The sequence below is a fragment of the Sardina pilchardus genome, chromosome 20 (genome assembly GCF_963854185.1).
Source record: "Sardina pilchardus chromosome 20, fSarPil1.1, whole genome shotgun sequence".
In the NCBI taxonomy this organism is placed as follows: domain Eukaryota; kingdom Metazoa; phylum Chordata; class Actinopteri; order Clupeiformes; family Clupeidae; genus Sardina; species Sardina pilchardus.
The window spans coordinates 17742433-17756961 of record NC_085013.1 but is presented as its reverse complement, the minus strand read 5'-3'; the positions used below and the strand labels follow the sequence as shown (position 1 = coordinate 17756961).

The following is a 14529-nucleotide window of genomic DNA, read 5'->3' as shown; positions in this document are numbered from 1 at the left end:
AAGTGAAAGAGTTGAGTGTGAGTTTGTTCTAGAGATTAGCCGAGGGCTCTTTAAAACAACTTTGATACAATGTTTGTCGTTGTCAGTGGCACTATATAAATAAGCTCAATTCATGTGATGGTGATGTGTTCTTATGGGAGAAGTTATGTATAAATGTTTATTAAGGCCGACCCCACCAAGGGTCTGTGTTGGATTGTTCTGATCTGAGGGTGTCCCCTTGTCTTAAGAATGATGTCAGAAAAGGTAGGGGGGTAGGGAGACCACTGAGATGCACATATATCCATGGAAAGGGGACTTGAGCGCTCAAGAATCTTGTCTTTCTGTTTGCCCCCTCAATTGAGAAACACAAAGGCTGAATTACTCATTCAAACTGCACAAGACAAAAGAGCGGGAGCTGGATAGCACTCCTGCATTTGTACTTTAACATCTAGAGACTTAAATCGAGTCGTCATGAAGGAGAAAGAGTCGGACAAAGCCCATAGAATTGCCATCAGCAAACATTTTCCTGTGTCACATTAGTGAGGTCGCCATGGCTCCTCCTGGCCTTGGGACAATAGCACAAGTTTGCACACTCGAATACTGTCACCCTGCCAACGCTGACAAGGGCCAGAAGCAGGGCAATCCACACAAAAAGCATGGGCTCTGCAGGGAAGGCAGCAATTGAAAGGCAAAAAGGGACTAGTGAAATGCTAATTGAGCTCCATCTGCTTATAGAGGGGGGAAAGTGGAAGGCTGCCGATCGTTGCATTGAGACACTTCTTCTTGAAAGCGAGGAGGGAGATGGTAACTGACACTACATGCCAGAGTGCTGCGAGACCAGACCACGCCGCTAGAGCCATAGGCAGCTGTCTAAGGTGGAGTACCAGAGCTCAATATAGGCAAATTACTGTACATCCAGTCCCTCCACCAGCATCAACCATACGTATACGTACAGTTTGTTTTGTATAATTCTGATAAATAAATGACCTATTCAATCAGAATAAAGGTCACATACAGGCTTAATGAACAGTAATGTTTATTGGGCACTGACACCAGAGTATATGATGACTAAATTGAAGTTATTTCTTACTTGTCCCACTTGCCCCTTTGATTCAGCTGCTCTGAATACATTTCTATTGGTACACGTTGCCTTTTCATTTGGCTCTTAGAATTGCATTGCAGTGTTGCTGGTCTAGTGTTGGTATGTTTTCCGGTGATTCTGTTGTAAACAGTTTCCCCGGCATCATGTTATATCTTTCTATGTTCTGCATGCCAAATCTCATCTCAATAATGCCAATACCACTCAATGAGCTGAAAGCATGAATGAACGGATAAATGGCAGAGGGTCAGGGTCGTCACATTCTCACTCCAGTTGACATTACCCCCATTTGCAAGCAATGGCTGCTCCATGATTATTCCTCAAGCCATCTGACACATGCTGGTATCACACCTGAAGTGGGTGTCATTTCTACTCGTTGGCCGATGCTATGCAAGCTACACCAGCCAAAAAATATGACAATCACTCATATTTTCTCTCTTAACACCAAAACACTACAACACGAATGATATCAGACTTTGGACCCCAATATATTTCTCCAATGAAGTTTGACAGAAATCCTCGTGAGCTACATAAAAAACGCGGTAGGTGGCGGTAGAGGTCTATTTAGTGCATTGCAACCTGACTGTAAAAGCTAACCAGCGAAGAAGAAGAACATCTGACAGGAAGTTTACAAATGTACTTTTCCGCGATGATTTTCCCGCGCTGAAAGATTCCCCAGTCATTTTTCAGTCAACCACACCAGGAAGAATGGACGAACTATATTTAGACAACATTGATGAATATATAAATGATCATAATAAAATAGTAAGTTCATGCATTTTCAATCATTGGGGATCAGAATAGCATCATGAACTATGTTTACCTATGTGTCTGTCAATCAATCTCTAGGCAGCGATGTCATAACTTACCAGTTGGCAGGTAGCCTATCCTTACTGTTATGTTTGCTGTTGTTGTCAGCCAAAGTATTATTGAGCAAGTGGCCCAACAAGGATATTCTGTAACGTTAGATAGCCTTAACTAGTTTTGGCAAAAGAGTCACAACACATCGTTACTGCTCTGTAATGTGCGACTAACCAAACTATCCTTCTAGACAATGAAGATGCCTAGAAACGTGTGATTGAAATGTAAAATGGTCTGTCACAACTGACGCATATTGTCTACCTAAGCGGCCGACAACGTTTTAAAACAAACGCTGCAGTGTTTGATGGAAGGGGGGACATGTGGCTTGGTCTTATTGTTAGCTGTTTGTACTAACCAGTGCATATTGGCTTGTGAACAGGTGACGTATAAATGGCTGAGCCTGGCCCTTGGTGTCCATGTCAATATTGCCAAACAGTAAGTAACGTTAGATCTGCGTTCAGTGGACGTTATCAGTGGGTATTTCGAAGAAATACAGCAAGATACAGTGTTTCATCATGTGTTTTGTGACAGGATGCTGTACCATTACCTGGACCGGTGTCGAAAGGATGGGTCAAACACTCTTCATGCCACCTACCTTGTCTCTGGAAAGTGTGTTCAGAACGGTAGCTTGGTGAGTTTACACTCCTTATTTACCTACACAACCTTTAACATGGTCCACTCCCTACTCCTGAGACAAAGGGATTCAAGACTGACTTGACACATTGAATATTCCTTGACACACTCCTTTCTACCACACAATAACATCACTTTAGGAAGTGAATACACCTGTTTTTTTGATGGACTGCCACAGTCAACAACATGCTTTAAAACAGCACTAAAGGAGATTTGCTTTCGAGGGTCCCCCTACAGTTGAGATTAGTGCAATAATAAACTAACTAAATATGCGTCTTTTGCAATAAAGTATGAACATAACTCCGATACATTTTAGAGGGAATTCACCAACAGCAGGCTGTAGAAAGAGATCAACATATTGCCTGAGTTACTGCACTGCTTTTGTCAGCTTCTCTCCCTTAAGGTACAATGTGTGGCTCCTGAACTCACATATGCACTCCCTGTTTCAGTACACATTGCCGGATGGTCTCTGGTCAACAAAATATTCTTTGGAACCGACTGTAATCTGAATGTGTTTATGAACTACCCCCCACCACACACACACACACACACACACACACACACACACACACACACACACACACACACTCTGGAAGTTGCCTTGCTTTGTCAGCCGTCTGAATGGATTCCCCATTTGGTCTTGTTCTAGTGTCACAAGGTGTCTGTCGTGCGTGAAGACAAACTGGAAGGTGAGAGCATTGTTTTAAAATGTCCTTTTCAGTCACAGAACTGTCCTAATCCACATTTCTTGACAAATAAGATGTTTATTGCTGCTGTTTGCAGTGAGATACCAGACGTATCTCACACACATTGCATGCAAGAAAAGATTACATATAAACTTGTTAAACTTGATGTGAATTAAAGGGATATTCCGCCATTTTTGGAAATACGCTCATTTTCCACTTCCCCTCGAGCAAAACAATCGATATTTACCTTGTTCCCGTTCATCCAGCCATTCTGTGAGTCTGGCGATACAACTTTTAGCTTCAGCCTAGCATAGATCACTGAATCGGATTAGACCATTAGCTTCTCGCCTGCTAGCTTCATGTTTCAAAGTGACTAAGATTTCTGGTAATTTTCCCATTTAAAACGTGTCTCCTCTCAAGTTAGAAAGTGCAAGAAGACCAACTGAAAATGAAACCTGGCGTTTTTCTAGGCTGATTTGACATGGAACTACACTCTCATTTGGCGTAATAATCAAGGCAACTTGCAAACGTACCATAGGCGCAGTGATATCGTACGCAGCATCTGAAAATAGTCCCCATAGACAACAAGCAGTAGTAGTGCCAGTAGCTGCAAGTTGCCTTGATTATTACGCCAGATGAGAGTGTAGTTCCATGTCAAATCAGCCTAGAAAAACGCCAGGTTTCATTTTCAGTTGGTCTTATTGCACTTTCTAACTTGAGAGGAGACACGTTTTAAATGGGAAAATTACCAGAAATCTTAGTCACTTTTAAACATGAAGCTAGCAGGCGAGAAGCTAATGGTCTAATCCGATTCAATGATCTATGCTAGGCTGAAGCTAAAAGTTGTATCGCCAGACTCACAGAATGGCTGGATGAACGGGAGCAAGGTAAATATCGATTGTTTTGCTCGAGGGAAGGTGGAAAATGAGCGTATTTCCAAAAATGGCGGAATATCCCTTTAAATGCAGTGTTTCTACAATTACAGATATGAAGTCCAGGATGGAGCCGGCAGTCAGCATACACGTGTATAGCATCCAGAAAGCTGAGATAAAAGACAGCAGTACTCTTTACAGTACTGACTATGATGCCGTGAGAGAGAATCTGAAAAACTGCAACAAGTAGGCAAACTGTAATACTAAACTGAGGTTGATTTTTCAGTTGTGCCTTTTTATTGATGAATTTGACTTTTGTCCTTTTTTTTTGTTGTAAATTGTTGTACAGTAATGCTCATTCTATGTTGTCTTGGTCATGATTTAAATGTTGTCCTTTTTGTTGTTGTAAATTGTTTTACAGTAATGCTCATTCTATGTTGTCTTGGTCATGACTTAAATTGAGAAGATAAGGGATTGTAATTGTGAATTCTCATAAATACTTTACCTTCAGTCAAACTGAAGTTTAGCAAAAGAACAAGATTATCTGCCAGTTTCAAAATATCTTCTCTTTCTGGTGGATTCTAATTTGGATGGTTTTCCAACAGTTCACAATACTGTACATGTTGAGCTCTTGTTGGCTGGCTCTGAGAGATCTTCGTTATCCAGTGGTACAGTATGAAACCACTGACGCCACTTATTTTCATTTCTATTTTCTGTAGGTACAGTGCAATCCATTGTGCTGCAGCCGTTCCCATGTCCAGCGCAGAACTGGAATTGATTCAAGAAATACAACGATCCCCAGAAAAAGTCTCAAAAGCTGGATTAACTGCTCAAACCCCAGTTGCCAAAGCTAATGTTAAAGCAAGTAAAGGCATCATGGGGATGTTTGCAAGCAAAAACACAGTGAAGAGTCAGGGGTCCAACGTAGAGGTGAAAGTGGAGAAGAAGGAAGATGCACCTTCGGTAGTTGTTTATTTTGAGTGTTTGGATGTATTGTTTTTGTATGTTAGCATTCAAAAGCTTTGCGTCACTCTGGAATTTCCCTTTTTCTTAATAGAAAAAATAAATAGGAAGGATAGACATAGTCAGAAATAGTGACCGTATAATGACAAGTTTAGAGAGAATTGCAAGGGTTGAAATAATGATTTAGAGTGGAAATAATAATTGTGCCCTTAAATCAACTCTGTCACACACACGTTATTTGTTTATCCAGCACCGGCTTTGCAAATAACGATGTCCACAGACAAGGTAGAGTGTGATGTATTGCGACATCGAAGCTAGTCAAATCTGTAGTTTCTTAAATGATTTTGTAAACATTATTTTAAGGTACAAAAAACTCTTTAGTGTTGCTTTAAAATGTTGCTTTCTTCAAGGAATTGTTCATTTGCTTTTGTTTGGAAAAAAGAAAACTTCTTAGTGACCTCAAACTTTTGAACTGTAGTGTTTGTAATGGGATATGTATTACTTTTGTATGTAACAGGAATTTATTATACGTAGCAATCATGTTTGTTGACTTATTCAGGTTGAGGCCGTGGAAGTCAAACCTGCACCCATGGCAAAGTTTTTTGCGAAATCAACAAGTAAGTCCATTTTCTATGTATGTGTGCATGCTGCCTACAGTACAGTATGTGTGTGAGCCTGTTTGTGTATGTATGTATGTATGTGCCAAAGACAAACAGGCCACGGTGTCCAACAGAATTATACTTGAGACAAATGAAGTAAAGCTTGGAGTTAGACACTACTGTAATTTCCTGACTATTAGCCGTGGCTTATACATTGATTTTGCTAAATTTCTTCCGCTATGAGGTTAATACATGGGGGCAGTTAATATGGTGTTAATATGGTTTTGTTTCTTTTAACTTGCATAAAACACTGACCTGCGGCTTATACACAATGCGGCTTATATGTGGGAAATTACTGTAGATGCTTCTCCCAGAGGACTCCACACGGCCTAAGCCATTTTACAGACCCTGGTATAATATATATATATATTTATGTTGATTGCACTACAAATGATCTGCTTATTTCAAATGTTCCACCACATTTTTTGTTGAATAGAAAAACAGGACAAATGCATCAAGAAAGAAGTTGAGCAGTCATCTCCAGTGGAGAAAAAAGATCCAGAGTTGCCATCCAAATTGGATGTTGAGAAAGAGAAAGAGAAAGAGAAAGAACCAGAAGATTTTAAAGCAAAGAGGGAAAACAAGGATGGGAGGAGGTGAGTTTGGTCTTCCTACAGACGTATTCACCCCAGTGTGCTAGCTGAACTACTGGCCATTTACACTGCAAGCTAGGTGTAGACGTGAAGGCATTCTAAATCAATAATAATCTAATAATAATATATATATATATATATATATACACACACACACACACACATTTGGCAGTCATCCTCTTACCTAAAGCCCTCTATGTTATTAGTAAGACGAAGAGGCCCGACCTCACGGATAGTGAGGATGAGAAGATGGACACTGGCAGCCAGAAGAAGAAAAGGCGACGGATAAAGAAACCACAGCTGGACAGCAGTGACGAGGAAGGTATGAAAACCTAACCCTGTACATGAACGGGCTTCTAATATGGAGCAGAATGGGTCGTTAATTAAATCTGATCATTTATCAACCGCCACAGATCTACCTGCCGTGGCTAAACAGGCTACACCTGCCGTGGTAACCGCAGAAAGCCCAGAGAAAACTACGGAACAACAACCCATGGCAACTGCACAAGTAAGAATTTAAACACTTGATACATGTTTTTAGTGTAATTTAATGTAACATATTTTTTTTGCTTGCCTTTTTACAAACATGTGGACATTTACAATATATATTGTGTGTATGTGTGTTTATGTATTTATAAAATATGATATTTAATATTTTATCCAGGTCTCTAGCGGAGGAAAGATAAGGAAGAGGAGGCGAGTTTTAAAACCGAAAACGTTTCTTGATGAAGACGGCTGCATGGGTACGATGGTTTCCGTTTCATTTCATGTTGACTGACGTAATGAAGTGTTCACATATCTATGTGCTCCTGAGGGGAAGTAAAAATGAATTGGCTGATTAAATAGATTTACAGTATTAAAGCAACACTAAAGAGTTTTTTGGTACCTTAAAATAGTGTTCCCAAAACCACTTCAGTGGTTTATCAACTCGTAACAGGGTGAATGGCACTTCTGCCTTCGTTTTGTGGCCCTCTGTAAGCTATAACAGCACTATGTAAGTTTATCAGATCGGGTAGTGGTTCTGTAGTACGATGGAATGAGACATGAGAAAATACGAATTGGACTTGCTTCAATGTCTCAATACATTATATTTTTTATATATCTTATAATCATGCATACATAACATACTCCACCTTGTCTGTGGACATCGTTATTTGCTGGATAAACAAGTGGCGTTCGTGCGACAGAGGAAAGGTGCTTTAGTGTTGATCAGTACAGCAAGTAGATCAATGACCATGGAGTTGAGAATACTGCTGATATTTGATTTCTGTCAGGACCACTTAAGTCAAACATACACAAGACAGAAATATCTTTAGAACCAACTTTATTAGTATTTGGCGATATAGCTGTTCAGAGGAAATTCCCTGTCTTTCCATGAGCTCCATGGAAAGCCAAGACAGGGAACAGCGGCATCCTCAGGGGGCTACCGTTCCAGTTTAAAACTCTGAGTAACTCTATTCCCCCTAGAACAGAGCAAGCAACAATGACAACAGTAAGACATTATTTCAAGTTAAACCATTTTGAGGTGGTGCTGGGGAGGAGGTGGGCTGCAAAGCGACGAGCAGAGAAAGCAACGATAGTAAACAGACTGATGCAGCTTAAATAAGGCGCCCTAATGAGAGATGGAACGATCAGCTGAGCGGAACAGCTGATGTGGGCTGGGTTTGGAATAGCCAATATGAAACTGACAGCAGCTGACAGCGCGGCCTGCCAGAACTAACGCAGAATAATTGATTTTTTGAAAATATAATTATGTAATGTTAATCAGTGTTAATTATCATTTCAATATTTAAATTATTTATTCATTGAAATATATTTTTTATTAAACAAATGTATGGCCTCACTTTTCAGTGACTGAGAAAGCGTACGTAAGTGAATCCTACTCGGAGGATGAGGAGGTTGAGACGAGCAAACCCAAGGCTGCTGCTGTCCTGCCATTCGCTGGGAAGAAAGAGGACGGACGGAAAAATGCAAAGAAACCCGCCGCGGCTACAAATAAATCGTCGAAGCAAGCGTCCATCATGGGATTTTTCCAAAAGAAATGAATTTTCCATTCCTGTGCATCCATTAGCTGTTTGTGCATCTTGTATATTGTATCACTCTTATGTTGTGTATCATGCAATAAAGAGTTGCTGGTCAAGACTGTACATTCTGCTTGGGTATTGTGGAGACATTATGTTCTATTTTGCAAGGTTTCCATGTCATTCACGCAACAAACAACGTGGTTACACTTTACTTAAACCCCAGTGGCCATTATGAATCCATTCATAATATTATATAGTTTTCATAATGCTGCATATACAGTAGATTGACAAATCCTTATAACTGTTTATGGTATTTCTGCCTGTGGTATTTAGCAGTAAAGACTGATTTTAGGTTATGGCCTTCCAGTTTCACAAATCAGAAAGCATGATAAAGCTTCTCTTCGATCATAGCAGTGATTACACCTTTGCTTTAGGTTGGGTGAACCCTGCCTGACCCGCCGGCGAATTTGGATTCGCCCTGCAGCTCAGGCTGGAAATCTGCACATCTACTGTATCTCCCCTGCTTCCTGTCCACAACCTTTGGGTCCAATCACAAACTAGCTTATCCAAAAGACATATATATATTGACATATTTAACATCAGGTGTCACATTAGCATCAATACTTTGTGTAAATGACACACACACACACACACACACACACACACACACACACACACACACACACACACACACACACACACACACACACACACACACACACACACCACTCTCCAGGATCGTGTGTATGGAATCAGGACTTGGATTTAATGTCAACTTTTTTCCCAGCAGGTAACCTTTCTCCCATCCTGAGCCCACACCTGCTTAGCTTCAGTCCTTCAGAACAGGAACATGTTTAAACAGATCAGAATCCAGAGACTGTACATGGGTGGAGTATTTTCAGACTTTATTTTTTTTGACCAGAGTTGCCTACAGTCAGAAATGAATGAAATAAACATGACGAATGAAAACCAGTTTATATTCTGTTTAACCATTACGTTAAACATTGAAATGTGTAGATAAAATCATTTGTACCCTGAACATAGGGTGTAGAGACAACAGCGACAGCCTGAGAGTGGCCAGGTAGCTTACAGGCTTCAGTAAATACAAGGTATCCAATAATATCACTTCATCTTGATACTTTGGAGTGTAGTCATAATCATATTCTCCATGACCATGTGAAATGCTCCCAATATCAATGATATTATTGATATTCAGGTTTTTGTGAGGGAGTAAACTCAGCTTAGCCTTCATCAATTGAGAAATGGTTAGCGAGGTTAAAACTGAATATGCATAATTCTAAAATGAATACTCAATTTTCATCAGATTTTCTGTGAACAGGGTAAATATACTAAATGGAATTGTTTGCAAACATGACATAAGAACATTAGAGTGTTTACATCACTTTAAATTGGGGATATTTTCACAATCAGGGTAAGCACTTTGTTTAAAATGAAACATTGAAACTCAGTGATGTTTTCGAGGATAAATCTGTTAAAGGATTAACGATAGCTGACCTAAACTTCGGCAATATGACCTAAATTTGGCAAGCTGACCTAAACTTTGGCAATATGACCTAAATTTCGTCTGTTGACAGCAGATAGCCAGCAGGTGGCGATATCATTGACATTTCAGCAGAAGTTGGTTTACACAGTAGAGACGTCTTGTGGGCTAGAAATGGGGCAGAGTTGATTACAGACATACAATTTTAGATTCTAGACTGAACGACAGACATAGGCCTACAACTATCCAAAAACGATCACATATATTGAGGTACAGAAACATGGTATATGCGTATTCTCAAGTGCTTACTCTAGTTGTGAAATTACCGATGGGCACTTTGGGCACTTTTTTGTTGAAGTAATTTGACGGCATCACAAAGATATTGAGAATGACTTGTGAAAAGGTGCTGCCGTTGGTTACAATTCTCTTTCTGCTCCACAGGGCAGGTTGTACAGTGTGAACCACTTTTCTCAGGTATAAAAGATATAAAAAAATCATTTGTACACATAATAAATCTACAAAGATCAGAGGCAATGGGTTCTGTTCTGTTCGGTTGTCTTTCCTTATTTGATGTAAAAAACATGGAGTTTTCTATAGTTATAATTGGATAATAATAATAATAAACAATTAATACACTGACCTTTGTCTGTACAAGGTAACAAAAAAGCCTCAACCACGGTTCAGAGTTGCATGGTGGGGAATGTGTTACGGGTGATTTTGAAAAACAAACAAACAAACAAACAAACCAAAACAAAAAGGTGGAAAACAAAATACATAAAATCTAGACTATTCAAAAGTCAAATTTAATTGATCTGTGCCTGAAGGTGAGTGACATTTAATACATATCACACTCTCTGGGGGGAGGGGGGGCATTCTCTGAAGCCTCCTGAAGATAAATAGAATACACATAAAACAGAACACCAAACACGAAAGGACTGCTTCACTGCTTGGTGAGTATGGTTTTAACTTCTCATAGGACAGTTTACCTTCTCAGGGTCATTCCAGCTCAGTTTCATCAGCACACTTTCTGCTTGACCAGCTAAGATTTGCCCGTTTCTCTACTTTCAGACATAACCCATGTGCCAGATATCAGCCCAGTTTGAATCTCTTCACGAAAACAGTTACTGACACAACAGCCAATTAAATATTACACTCCTTCCGTGCTCCTGAATCACATGCGGAGGCTTTCATTGCTTCAGGACAAGGCCACTATTCTGCCACTTAGTCCATCTTCAGGGCCATGACCGTATGGACTCTTGGTGCATACTGTACACTGCAACCGACAACCACAAGGAGCAATTTGCTGAATTTGACAAAAAGTGAACTGGATTACAGTCGTGGATTAGAATTTTAGAGCTTCAAGATTCAACATCTGCATTTCTTGTTTGGAGTAACTTGGAATATGTAAAAGTTGCATGTAAAAGTGCACTTCATGGTTTCTTCAGTAAATCCGATTTGACACTAAAAGTGGAACTGATCCGATATACAACACATGGAATATGATCCTCCAGTAGAACTGGATTGTAACAAATCTGAAATGGTAATGCGTTAACATTGTATTATATTTCATTAACTGAGACAGAACAACCCTTCAACAGCCCGTGTCTTATCTGATACGTTATCTATCGAGCGTTATACTGGAGTCGCGGCTCCAATGAATGTGCACATGTCTGAGGGCAGAATGTGTGTGTGTGTGTGTGTGTGTGCTCAGTCACTCTAGTTTCCTTGGGTAACATGTGTCTCTGGTTCTACATGCATCATGTTCTACCAGGGACATAAACTACCTGAGCCAGTCGCTCTAATGCTTAATGCCATTCACACGGGTGAGGACAGACCCACTCCCATTTCCAAAACTTCGCGCCTCGAGGCCGGACCAATCGTAGAGTGTGCTTCATCTCCGCGACACAACAGAGTGAACAGGTAGGCTACCCAAGGACATGTGAGTGAGCAGGTGTGTATATGGAGCTGGTCATGGCTTTATGGGCAGGGCCTTATTCTAGGCCCCTTTGGAGAAACAGACATGAGTATGTAGAGACAGAGGGGTGAAAGGAAGGAGTTACGGAGAGGCGTTACTTCTCCTCCCCAGCAGGGGGCGCCGTCTGGGTCTCTGGGACGCACTCGTGGGGGTTGGAGGATTCGGCGAACCCTGGCAGGCAGTTGCACTTGTAGGAGCCCTCGCTGTTAACGCATTCTCCGTTCTTACACAGTGCCACCTTGTCGTTGATGTCTTTACACTCGTTTATGTCTACGGCATCAAAAAAGACAAGCACAGTAGTTCATTAGTACATGAGGGCGTACCATGTCATTGTAACACAACTGTAAATATAGCATATGAATCCCAGCCCCAAGCTGTGACCCCACTGAACACAATGGGTTCACGTGTGAACAGAAATCCACATGATTTGTGGTCATCTGTGGCATGGCACCTGAATGGCTTGTTTGTGGAAATGTAAGAACAGGAGTTAACACACGTGGAAGAAAGCCAGCCTAGCACTGGTCATTGAAATGAATGGGGTCCATAGCTCCTGGCTTACTCCAGGTTATGTAATACAGCCATGGCGTGAGCTAAGCTGTGAGTGTTTCCAGCTCTTGGCCCCTGTTTCTACCCATCACATTCAGACAAGCTTCTTACCCATGCAGGCCATCTTGGTGAGGTCAAGCTCGTAGCCGTCAAAGCAATCGCACGTGTAGCCCTCCCGCACACGTACACAGCGGCCATTTTCACAGCCATTCAGCACACCACACTCCTCTGCTCGCAGACCCTCGAAGCTGTCGTAGCGCTCTGGAAGTGAACAAGCACAATGAACATTTCCCAGAAGGCTCACAGAGAGCTCATCTCTTCCACTAATGCCTCCAGCAGTCCCATGACACGATGATAATGAAATTAAACAACAGTGACATAATATTTGATTTCTACAGTACATGCCACTTTAAATGACTAAACCCAGAGAGGGACAGGCGCACACAAATAACTTTTCAAGACTTGAGACGCACAACGTCTTCCTCAGAGTTGATTGAGTTTATACTCAATTATAAGCCAACTATGTACAGTATGTGTCTGTATTGGTGCATTCTTACCCAACACTGTATGTACAGCATAATAACAGCAGTGTGTGGGCTTGTGCGCTCCATGTTGGGTGTTGTAGTGCGTTACCTCTGTAGTCGTCCGCGTGAACAGGAGACAGGTCTTCTCTGGGCCGGTGCACAGGCCTGCCGATGGTCTCCCTGGAGCTGTAGTCACTGGAGGGGTCGGTGAACAGGGGGACGGACTGGGGATCCTCCGGGTCGAAGTACGTGCCTCCCCCCTCCAGCGGCCCGTAGTTGCTCCAGTAGGGGTCCACGGACCACGGATTCTGTGGCAGCGGGAGATCGGGGCCGTACTCGTAACCAGGTCTCTCACGCAGGCTGTCCGAACCTCTGTGTGGCACGTTGCACAACGTCGCAAAGTCCTCTGTGGAGTGGACACACACACACACACACACACACACACACACACACAGATACACACACACACAGATACACACACAGACACACACACACACACACACACACACACACACACACACACACACACACACACACACACAGAGAAAGAAATATTTTGGCATGTATTCACTGGGCAGATACTTTTATCCTCAGAGGGGCCACACAAATGATGTGCGACTCTGACCCATAACTGCACTCTCTACATCTGCCTGAAAGAGGCCCAATTCTACTGCCCCCACCAGAGGGAGAAACAGAGGAGATGCTCACCGGAGGAGCGCAGGGGGCAGAAGGCACACAGTTTGCCCCAGGCGATGCCATGGAGACAGCAGCACTCCGTATAGGTGGTCCTGAGGCCCAGCAGAGGCCTGGAGCACATGTCGTCATCAGTGAGCTGCTGCCAGCAGATGTCCATGTGGATGTCGTCCTCCAGACCCTGGCCGTCTGTGTTGCAGAGAGAGAGCGGGACGGTGGGTGGGTGATGTGGGAAACAGAGGGAGGAGGAAGAGACTGAGTTTCTGGACATCATATCACCTCATCTTGATAGACTAATGAATTTCCCCTTGGGGATCAATAAAGTATCTATCAGTAATGTATCTATCTATCTATCTATCTATCTATCTTTCTATCTATCTATCTATCTATCTTTCTATCTATCTATCTAATGGTTCAACTATATAAATCCCCTTTCAAGTACGAAAACAATCATGTCCATCCTATGCCATTTCCCGTGGCAGGGAAAACAACACTAAGCTCAACTCAGGGGGAGACAAAAACAAAACAAATACAAACAAACACTTTCACTTTTGCCTAAGCTCTACGCTATAGTAATTTTTCATAACATAATATCTGCATTTGTGATGGAAAAGCGGTTTAAAGCATGGCAAATGTCAGCCATTCTTAAGGTCATGGAACATGGAACTCTCCGTCTGTTCTGTTGACAGAGACACAGCGGAACATGGAACATGGAACTCACCGTCTGTTCCGTTCACAGAGACGCAGCGGAACATGGAACATGGAACATGGAACATGGAATATGGAACATGGAACTCACCGTCTGTGCCGTTAGCAGAGACGCAGCGGCGGCGTGTGTTGTCCAGGACGAGTGGGGGGCTGCAGAAGCAGTTGAAGGAGCCGGCGATGTTCACACACACCCCTCCCTCACACGTCCCCTCA

General features: G+C 42.0%; 2 protein-coding genes across 3 annotated transcripts in view; one reads left to right on the top strand and one right to left on the bottom strand.

Annotated features, from left to right (window-relative positions):
• Nucleotides 1–745: 745 nt before the first annotated feature.
• On the top strand, nt 746–8492 carry pold3 (polymerase (DNA-directed), delta 3, accessory subunit). 2 transcript variants are annotated; one of them, XM_062523533.1, is made up of 12 exons: nt 746–854; nt 2319–2374; nt 2471–2570; nt 3222–3261; nt 4244–4376; nt 4850–5093; nt 5653–5710; nt 6189–6348; nt 6552–6667; nt 6759–6853; nt 7010–7088; nt 8197–8492. In XM_062523533.1, exons 3-12 carry the CDS (start codon nt 2472–2474, stop codon nt 8388–8390), a joined length of 1218 nt encoding a protein of 405 aa, XP_062379517.1. In that variant the 5' UTR covers nt 746–854; nt 2319–2374; nt 2471; the 3' UTR covers nt 8391–8492. The 2 variants fall into 2 exon arrangements, with proteins under 2 accessions (XP_062379517.1, XP_062379516.1); XM_062523532.1 differs by lacking the exon at nt 746–854 and adding an exon at nt 1670–1843.
• A 655-nt stretch (nt 8493–9147) lies between these two features.
• The window catches only part of LOC134068037 (latent-transforming growth factor beta-binding protein 2-like), a 79735-nt gene continuing 74353 nt past the window's right edge, over nt 9148–14529 (bottom strand). The window contains exons 34-38 of the mRNA XM_062523540.1: nt 14408–14529; nt 13624–13797; nt 13025–13321; nt 12503–12652; nt 9148–12115 (exon numbers count right to left, since the gene is read on the bottom strand). The exon at nt 14408–14529 is cut by the window's right edge and continues 19 nt beyond it. Coding sequence (XP_062379524.1) covers nt 11940–12115; nt 12503–12652; nt 13025–13321; nt 13624–13797; nt 14408–14529 — 919 coding nt within the window. The 3' untranslated portion in view covers nt 9148–11939. The remainder of the gene's footprint in view (nt 12116–12502; nt 12653–13024; nt 13322–13623; nt 13798–14407) is intronic.

Bases quoted from the DNA above. Each gene is read 5' to 3' on its own strand.
- pold3 (XM_062523532.1), top strand. From the start codon at position 1,787: ATGGACGAACTATATTTAGACAACATTGATGAATATATAAATGATCAT. The intron at 2,571-3,221 runs GTGAGTTTACAC...GTCTTGTTCTAG, and splicing joins GTGTTCAGAACGGTAGCTTG to TGTCACAAGGTGTCTGTCGT. The intron at 7,089-8,196 runs GTACGATGGTTT...CTCACTTTTCAG, and splicing joins TGATGAAGACGGCTGCATGG to TGACTGAGAAAGCGTACGTA.